This window comes from Rutidosis leptorrhynchoides, unplaced genomic scaffold (assembly GCF_046630445.1).
Source record: "Rutidosis leptorrhynchoides isolate AG116_Rl617_1_P2 unplaced genomic scaffold, CSIRO_AGI_Rlap_v1 contig54, whole genome shotgun sequence".
NCBI lineage: Eukaryota > Viridiplantae > Streptophyta > Magnoliopsida > Asterales > Asteraceae > Rutidosis > Rutidosis leptorrhynchoides.
The window spans coordinates 101,379-111,631 of NW_027266765.1; the positions used below are offsets into that span (position 1 = coordinate 101,379).

The following is a 10,253-nucleotide window of genomic DNA, read 5'->3' on the forward strand; positions in this document are numbered from 1 at the left end:
CTGATACTACCAATTGAATCCAGTAAATAAAATCATACAAACTATTGCTAAATTTGAAAATGATGATGATTATCGCATGGCCCAATTAATTTCTATCTCCACCCGATTAATTCAATTCATGTATACATACCTATATGAATTATATAGGTATATGGCAATCGAGACGTATGCAAGATTCACGGGTATGCATCAATTATCATAGAATTTGTTTTTTAATGCAACCTTTTGTTTAAATATAGGATATATATAATTGCCAATTCCGACACATACACGCACCGATGACTTGTTACGCGTATGGATAAATAACATATGTATATATATATATATATATATATCTAAAATAATTTATGTTTGGAATGGAATGGAATCTTTTAGTATAAATGATAATGAAGGAAGGTTGAGAAAAAAACACATCTAAATCAAGTTGAAAACTCTTTTAAACTATGAATCTCCAACAGCCTTGTTCAATTCTCACAACTACCAACGAAGAAATTCCACCATTAAGGAAGTTGACAGAAGAAGAAAAAGATCAAGAACTTTTGAGAAGTCTACCTTCAAAAAGTGGTTGGATTTCAACTCGTTATTATAATTATCAAGGATTTTGGCAAGATCCTATATTCCTTCAAGCTATCCTCAACTTCCAAAAACACTTTGAAGCTCAACCTTCCGATATTCTGCTCGTGACTGGTCCGAAATCCGGAACCGTATGGTTGAAGGCACTAGTCTTTTTCTTAGTCAACCGTTCTCTCTATCCTGAACCCAAAAAAAATCACCCTTTCATGACAAGCAACCCTCATGATCTTGTGCCATTTTTGGAGGTGTGGCTTTATATTGACAACAAAGTTCCTGACTTCTCTACTTTTGACTCTCCAAGGATTCTTTCAAGCCACTTGCCTTTTGTATCTATGCCGCCATCCGTGAAAGACTCGGCTTGCAAGATTGTGTATCTTTGTAGAAACCCTAAGGACACTTTGGTCTCAATGTGGCATTTCACTACTAAGTTGAGATCAGCAGATGAAGGCGTTTTACCCTTTGAAGAAGCCTTTGACAAATTTTGTAAAGGTGTGACTGTAAATGGACCATATTGGGATCATGAGTTGGAGTATTGGAAAGAGAGCTTGGAGAAGCCTCTCAAGGTTCTATTTCTCAAATATGAAGAGCTTAAAAAGCAACCACATGAAAACTTGAAAAAGTTGGCTGAGTTTTTGGGATGCCCTTTTTCTTTGGAGGAAGAGGAAAATGGTGATGTGGAAAATATCTTGAAATTTTGTAGCTTTGAGAATTTGAGTAACATGGAAATAAATGTTAGTGGGAAATTGTCCATCGGAATTGAGAACAAGATATATTTTCGACCCGGTCTGGTTGGGGATTATGTTAATCATCTTAGTCCTGAAATGATTCAACGTCTAGATCAGATAACTCAAGAAAAGTTTAATGTTCATGGATTACAAGTATGAATTCCGTCATGATGTGTGTGCGCGCGTGCTCGTGGATGTTTGTTTTTATTGTAAGACCCTAAATAATAAATATGTTACTATGCACTTATATATGTATATGTATATGTATATGACTGCTAATCTTGAATAAATGGGATGATAATTTTGAAGGTCACTATATTTCAAGAGTGATTCTTAAAGCAAAAGGCTAGGTCTCGATCAATTAAGCTGTTCATTTTTTTTTTTTTTTTTTTTTTTTTTTGTGAAAGGTTGTCTCCAAATTGCATATACTCTTTCTCAATGTCCAAAATGAAAACTTGAAAGAAACAAGAAAAGAGTCACAGTAATTAAGAGATTTTTTTTAATATATACTCCCTCCGTATACAAATAGAAGACGTTTTCACTTTTTACATTTATTGAAAAATTGATGTATCTAGTCATTATTATTGTCTAGATACATCAAATTTACAATGAATCTAAAAAGTGAAAACGTCTTCTATTTGTATACGGAGGGAGTAATAAGTAGTAAATAAGAGATTAATACGTATAATATATGTAATTCTGACACCTTTTTGGTAGAGCTAAAAGGGGGGTAGCCTTTGGTTGTTATTAAGTTGTATCCAAAATATTAAGTTGTTAGTTTATTTCAAATGCTATACTGTCCAAAAGATCATACAGTTGGCATAGTTTGCCAGACTTCAAGCAGAGTTCAGTCCAAGATGGTTCGCGCTGTACATAATTAATATAATAATTAGTTAATATTTTTTTTGGTGAAAATAATTAGTTAATATTTGATTTTAATTTAGTTAGGGATTGCTCAAGCAGATGAAAATCAAGGAAAAAACAAATTTTATTCTCCACTCGGTCCACTTCAAGTGTCGTATAAATGTAATGAAATTTATAAATCTTAAAAAATATTACGTGTATGTCATTTATTTATTTATTATTTTATAACCATAAATATTTATACAAATAACTAATTATATTTTTAATTATTGAATTTAATATAAAAATAAGACTATAAAAAGTGCTCAAATATATTTCGATTTTATAAAACGACACTTAAAATTAATCAAATTAAATGTCATCACGCCACACCTAAAGTGGGCTGGAAGGAGTATTTTCTATGTTCATTTGATGCGTATTCCAATTTTATTGCTTCTACATACGATTGCTTCAAAATGAGCAAAACCAACTTGGTCCGTTGGTTATCAAATGGGAAATTTTTTTGTATGAGTACTGCCTAATACGTATTTTTAAATATTCAAATGAAATTTTGATATGTGTAAAGTTATATAATAGACGGCAAGTGAGTTGAAAATTATTTCTCATAATTAATTAGCGATTAATAAAATGAAAACGATTAAGAAAAATTCCCTCCATTGTCCCTGCAACTCCTTCTCTCTCAACTAAAACAAATACATCTCTTTAATGCCAATGCCGCCGGCCATGGAATCAGCCACCGCTGCTAACTCCAACCCGACCAAATTGAATAATTATGAACAAACGATTTCACATACAAATCATTCTTCAACAATAAGTTTTCTACGTATGTCATTTATTGTGGCGGAGCCACTCTTATGCAATAGATTAATTAAATTTATCGTAATTTAAAACATTTGCTATATATTTATTTTAAAATTGATTTGAATTCATTTCAAATTATTTTTAATATATTTTATAATTATTGGATCTTATAAATTTATAAATTCAACTATATATTTATATATAATAATAATAAAAAATAACTTATCTTTATATGACACCTCAACTTTTTGCTCCATTCTAAAATGTCAGCATATCTCGTAATTTTTGTACACGTATCTAAAATATACTTCCTCCTTAATATAATTTTTTTCTTTTTGATAATTTCTTAATATAACTTACAACTGTTGTGTTCTTATTTAAAACGTACAACGGTTGTGGTTTTTAATCCCAACATAACATCTAATTTATTATTCCTTCCGATTCAAATTAAATGTTGATCTAAAAAATTTCATGTCACTTGCCGCACATCCTCTAATGTACATTTGTCGAGTATATGCATATTTAAATCTGAAATGTTACGTATGATTCATACAAGAATGAGGGAGTAAAACACTTTATATTCAAAAAAAAATTAAAAGCTGGCGCTTTTTCTTCGAAACGGGTATACGTTTTTTCCACAACTGCCTCTCCCCAATCCATCCACACAATCCCACTGATTCGTCCTGCCCTGGAACGCACGCCCTTTGCTCTTGCAGTCGTCTGTAGTAAGGTAATGCTTCCAATGGCAACTCAATCTTTCTGTGTCTTTTTGTTCTGTACGTTTCATCTCCTGTGTGATTGACAAGCTGGTGAGTATTTCATCTGGGGTTTTGAAAACCAAACTACATTTTCTCCTTGGTCATAGAGTCTTGGTATGTATGCAGGATTTATTTATGGTTCGATTCTCGGATTGCAGCTAGCCAAGCTTTGGCAATGATTGATTGAGTTTTGTTCAGCCTTTTTGACTTTGATTTGTTTCGTTTCTATTACAACTGGACAGAAATTTTGAATTGTGTGTTGAAATTGTCAGCTTGAGTGAATGGATTTTTTATTTTACAGTGCATGTTTGGTATTCTGATCAGTGGTTAAGTTTTCATTTTATGAGGATGCAAGTTTGATTTGATGGTACTGCTGCATTCATGAAACTATGATTGAATACATTAAGAAAGGCATAAGCCTCATCTTGGTTTCCATCATACAATTAAACCAACCAAGTTGATGAAATTTGAGCAACTATGTTTATTGCAGATTGAGTGAGGATGGATTTCTGTTTTTATGTTGAATGTCAAGCTTGAATTGTCACGACATTACAAATTCAATGGTTGTTTTGCGTTGACTCTTACTGTAGAGGGATTTTCTATTGTTTTTTCAACTTTGAATTTTCATTAGCGAAAGTAGTGACAAATCAGTGAAGCTCTTGCCTTTTAGTATGAGAATGCAAGTCATGTTTGTGCTGAATTGAGTTGGTTTTTCCAAGTTTGAATTTTCATTAGCGAATGTAGGCACAAATCAGTGAACCTCTTGCCTTTTAGTATGAGAATGCAAGTCATGTTTGTGCCGAATTGAGTTGGTATATAGTTCTTTGAGCTTTCCCTGTTCTTACATTCCTCAATCTCCATATTCTGCTACTGAGACGAATGGGTAGAAAAGTATAAGTTGGCTTTTTCTATCTCTTTTATCTTTTTGTTTGTTTTGCTCTAACTCCTTCCTTGCTATCTCTATTGGCAGTTTCTGTTCTCTAAGCAGGAATAGAGGCACTATCGGAGATGTCAATATCCTGCCTACTTTGGTCGTCAATGATGTTTAATATAGAGGTTAGTTTATGCAGCAATGCCATTCACATAGTTCAACATAAAATGAGTTCATTGATTTTCCATTTTTTTGAATGGATACATGAACTGACCACTTATTGATTAAGCTTTACTATTTTTTCTTTCAACTCATAATATTCTCTGATCATAATATACTGTGAGCTTTCCTTATAGTAGGAAACTGAAAGTAATATGTTTGCTACTATGGGAAATTGGAGGGAACTACTGTGCTAATGGCAATTTATGCTGGATTTACGGAGACAAAAGATCCTCCAATTTCCTTGAGTGGAGGTCGGTCTGCATATTTGGCATTATGATAGTAATACTAATAGCAGTACTTTTCCTCATAAACATAACTTTTTGACACTAATAACGTTCATTTTTTATATATTGGGCAGAACTAGAGACAAACAACTACGAGTGCCTAGAAAGGAATGGTTCTTGATGGGAGAATCCACGAGCTAATAACACCGATTGCAAGGTATACAGAACTTGGACACCAGATTCTCAGTATCTCTTTCAATGGAGTCTCTTCTTTTATTATCTTGAATTCTGGTTTTTTAAATAAATTTCAAAATGTATTTTAGTTTTTCGTTTTGAATTTGGTCAGGACACAATCAGTGAAAGAGTTTGTGAGTGCCCTGTTGTAAAGGGCGTTAAGTATAGATGGATACATTTCTTGTGAAGGTACCTTTTTTGTTTTCCTGCTTTTATGATGGATAATTCATTTCTTTGACATTGACAGACCAAAATATATATACTGATGCTATTTACAAATGTGAATTATGTGATGATTCATGATTGGCGCCTAATGGGCCCATTAGATGTTCTATAAACAATGGAAGTTGCTAGGCGCATCCAAAAATAGTTAAACCTTCTCAGCTTGCTCAGTTCAGTGATGTTATCCATTTTCTTCATTTGCAAGCAATAATTTTTCATTATTATTTTCACTGAATCCCATATGTCATTTTTTTTCGGTTTTTAGAAATCCAAACCAGAGTCTAATGTAACAAGTTGAAATTGCCCATCTGGCTTTCATGGATATGGTCAGAAATGAGAAGGTACTAACTGACCAATATGATTTTAAATGACAATGAATCTTTATTCCAGCTTATAAACAAGAAACAGTACTAATACATTGTTCACCTTGCATCTTTGATTTGGATATCACTGAATGCAGGGATCATTGAGCTTGTGATCAGTGTGATGGTTTCTCTTGCAACACATGGGGTTCATACGAATTGCAAGTGTAAAGGGAGCCAATTTCAAAAAAGGAGCAATATACTCGCATCGGTAATTCAACAAACTTATGCTACATTTAAGAGAGAGAACCAATTCAGTTCTATACATCTTTCAATGTTTTATTATTTTCAAGATAAGTATGAGTGATACCATAATAAACATGCTTTGAAAAGTGAGTTTGTTGCAACAGAATAATCAACTAATTTGAATATTTCATAGGGAGGTGTAACCTCCGGATGCTAAGATTATGGTGAAGGAAATTTTAGATGAGACATATGTTGAAATTTGGGTTTGCAAAGGAAAAAATGGAGGAAAGGAAGAAGATGTGCATGATTTGAATTTGGGAAAGTTATTCGACCGTTGGAAGAGGAACGACACCGTTTCAACTTGCATCTGTCCGTTGTAAGCCAAAACGACGCCAACGCTTGCGTTTTGACAACAAATGACGTGCTTCAACTCTGAAGCGTGGAACGCTGCCGTTTCGCCTCAACAATGGAGTTGGGCTTCGCTCCCTCCGTCTCGGCCCATCTCTTCCTCTTCTCCGTCAGCCCACAACCAAAGCCCATTTTCTTCTCAAAGCTGTTGCTTCCAACACAAGTCAATGTCTTCCATCACAATCTACCACAACAACTCCATATCAATTCAAGAGATATTGCAGCCATACTTGGCATGTGATAGAATGTAGTTTTAACTGTAGAAGTATGGGCATAGATTTGACAATAGTCCTTAATTAACTTCCTATACACACTTAAAAAGTTGTATAAATGAAAAAGACTTTGTAATAGAATAAACACTTCAAGTTAATGAAAATTGAGCTTTGCTCTCAACAAGCCTCTCGGTTTACATGCTTCAATATGGTATCTAGAGCCTATTGAGAGATCTCAATTCAAAATAACTTGAACTCACATATCAATCTCACTTCCAAAACAAAAACTTCACCTTCAAAACCGAAATTATGCCTGAAACAGAAACCTCAACATTCACTGCTGCTAATCAGCATTCAAACCAATCACCATCCTCTGATTTTTATCTCCATCCAAATGAAAATCCAACACAAGCCTTAGTCTCACCTCTCCTAAACAACAGCAACTATCATACTTGGTCGAGAGCCATGACAATGGCCCTTAGATCCAAGGTAAAATTCAATTTTGTCAATGGCAAAATCAAGAAACCTGAAGAAGAAGATGCTACTTACTCAGATTGGGACAGATGCAACATCACAGTTTCATGCTGGATCATGAACTCTGTTCAGCCATCCATTCAGCCTTCCATTTCAAGATTCAACACAGCATTTGAAATGTGGAGAGACTTGCAGGCAAGATTCTCAAAAACTAATTTTTCCAAAATTTCAGACATACAAGAGGAAATCTACTTGCTGAAATAAGGAGACATGGATATTTCAGACTATTACACAAAGCTAAGAAGCCTATGGGATGAATTTGATGACCTCAGGCCCATCCCTGAGTGTCAATGTGCCATAAAATGTGAGTGTAAAGCTCTTAAAATCATAGCTGACTATTATGAAAATGACAAGATCATCAGATTCTTCAAAGGCTTAAACAGTGCATATGCTCAAACAAGATCAACAATTATGATGCTAGACCCTATTCCATCTTTACAGAAGGTATATTCAACAATCTCACAATTTGAAAGGCAGAATCTCATACCTACAGACAAGGAAGAATCAACTCTTGCAGCCTTCTCTTCAGCAAAACCACCTGTGCAACCTGCTGTACTCTACCTGTACAAGAAGACTGCAGATGGGAAACCAATCTGTTCTCATTGTGGCAAAGCTGGTCATATAGCAGCTAAATGCTACAGAATTGTTGGCTTTCCCCCTAATTTCAAGTTCACAAAGTCTCCAACTCACAAGACTGCCTCTGCAAATCTCATAGCTGCTGAACCTGCAAGAAAACAGGCAGAATCAACCATTTCCATCACACAGGATGAATATGAAGGCCTCAAAAGACAATCTCAGGCATACTCTCAATCTCAATTATTTGTAAGCAACATGGCCTCAACCTCACAAGCTTTCAATGGTAAGTTCTCATCAAAAACTCAAAATTCTGTTTCAAATCAATGGTTACTTGACACAGGTGCCACAGATCACATCTGTTGTTCAATATTTTTTTTCAAAACATTCAAGCCAATTTCAAGTCACAAAATACAACTTCCTAACAACCAACTCATAAATGCAACACATATAGGAATAGTGGAATTAACAGAAACAATTACACTACTAAATGTGTTGTATACTCCTGAGTTTGCTTTCAATCTTATTTCTGCAAATAAGTTGACAGCTGACTCAAACTGTGTCCTTATGATCTACCATTCAAAGTGTCTTATGCATGACTTGACATCAATGAGGATGATTGAATCAGCTAGACAGAGAAAGGGTCTATATTTTGTGAATTTGGCAGAAAATTCTGTGCTTCCTAGGAAACTATGTAATATTAACATGTCTTCTTGCCAATGTAATAGACATACCTAGGGAAGCTTTTGATTTATGGCATTTTAGACTTGGTCATCCGTCTAGTGCCAGATTAAATGCTTTTAAGACCATTAATGAAAGTATTTCATTCAATCAAAGACATGTCTGTGATATCTGTCACTTCTCTAAGCAAAGGAAACTATCTTTTTCACCTAGTGACTCTATTGCTAAAGAGACATTTGACTTGATTCATATGGATATCTGGGGTCCCGTTTTACCTTCAATGCATGGACATAGGTTCTTTCTAACTATTGTTGATGATTGTTCTAGGCATACATGGATATATTTGATGAAACATAAATCTGAAACTAGACAATTAATTTCTCAATTCTGTAAAATGATTGAAACACAGTTTGATAAGAAAATCAAGGCTATTAGAAGTGATAATGGTGCTGAATTTATGGACTCACAATTTTATGCATCTCATGGCATTCTACATCAAACATCCTGTGTTGAGTGCCCTCAACAGAATGGGAGAGTAGAGAGAAAACATTTGTATATACTCAATGTTGGAAGAGCTCTACAATTTCAAAGCAAATTGCCTTTGAAATTTTGGAGCTATTCCATTTCACATGCTGTCCATTTAATTAATAAAACACCAACTCCTCTTCCAAACAACAAAAGTCCTTATGAATTGTTGTATAACAAGGTTCTTGATTTATCACATTTGAGAGTGTTTGGTTCACTGTGTTTCATATCCACTCTAGACAGAAACAAAACTAAGTTCATGCCTAGATCATCTAAATGCATCATGATAGGCTATGAACATGGAACAAAGGGATATAAAGGTTCTGCATCTCAACAGTCATAGCATTCAGGTAGGATATCATGTTGTTTTCCATGAAGACATTTTTCCATATAATGGTCCTAGGACAGATCTAGACAGTCTATGCCTAATTTTGCCTAATGGAAGAAAATATGCACCTGATTCTGATGTATTGCCTGATGCTAGAACTGATTCATTTGAGAGAAATTCTGAAGATGTGGAAAATGATGTTGCTGTGTTGCCTGATAATTCTTTGAACAACTTGAATGAATCTGTTGAGTCTTTAGAACCTGAAATGAATGAACAACCCATAATTAGGAGATCAACTAACCTAGGTTCACACCTAAACATCTAGAAGATTATCACTGCAATCTAGTCCTATCTCTGTCACAGGAAGATCACATATCATCCCTCAAGAAGTCAAGCAGCATTCAAATTCCAAGTACACCTCACTCAGTCAAAAATCTTTTTGCTTTTCCTAATCCATCTGTAAATCACCTAGCCTTTTCTTTAAAGATATGCTGTCAAAAAGAACCTAATTCCTTTGAACAAGCCATTGAAAGTGAGAATTGGCAGAAAGCCATACAGAATGAATTGAAAGCTCTTTCAGAAAACAGAACCTGGGAAATCTCAGAATTGCCTAGAGGAAAGAAGGCAATAGGGTGCAAATGGGTGTTCAAACTCAAACATAATGCTGATGGGAGTATAGAAAGATACAAGACAAGGCTTGTGGCAAAGGATATACTCAAAAGGAGGGAATAGACTATTCTGAAACCTTCTCCCCAGTGGCTAAGTTTACAACAATCAGAATCCTACTTTCAATCATAGCCACAAAGAAATGGCATGCCATTCAGTTGGATATTAATAATACATTTCTACATGGGGATCTAGATGAGGAGGTGTATATGAAACCACCCCTGGTTCAGACACACCTCCTAATAAGGTTTGCAGATTACTGAAATCCCTCTATGGGCTAAAAT

The 10,253-nt window shown here is 34.6% G+C and overlaps 2 protein-coding genes across 2 annotated transcripts; both read left to right on the top strand.

Annotated features, from left to right (window-relative positions):
- The first annotated feature begins 443 nt into the window (after positions 1-443).
- LOC139884352 (cytosolic sulfotransferase 5-like) lies at positions 444-1,783 on the top strand. The gene is made up of 2 exons (XM_071868393.1): positions 444-1,451; positions 1,706-1,783. The coding sequence occupies exons 1-2, from the start codon at positions 444-446 to the stop codon at positions 1,781-1,783; spliced, it is 1,086 nt and encodes a 361-aa protein (XP_071724494.1).
- Positions 1,784-6,971: 5,188 nt separating this feature from the next.
- LOC139884353 (uncharacterized) lies at positions 6,972-7,400 on the top strand. The gene has a single exon (XM_071868394.1). The coding sequence runs from the start codon at positions 6,972-6,974 to the stop codon at positions 7,398-7,400; it is 429 nt and encodes a 142-aa protein (XP_071724495.1).
- The last annotated feature ends 2,853 nt before the right edge of the window (positions 7,401-10,253 follow it).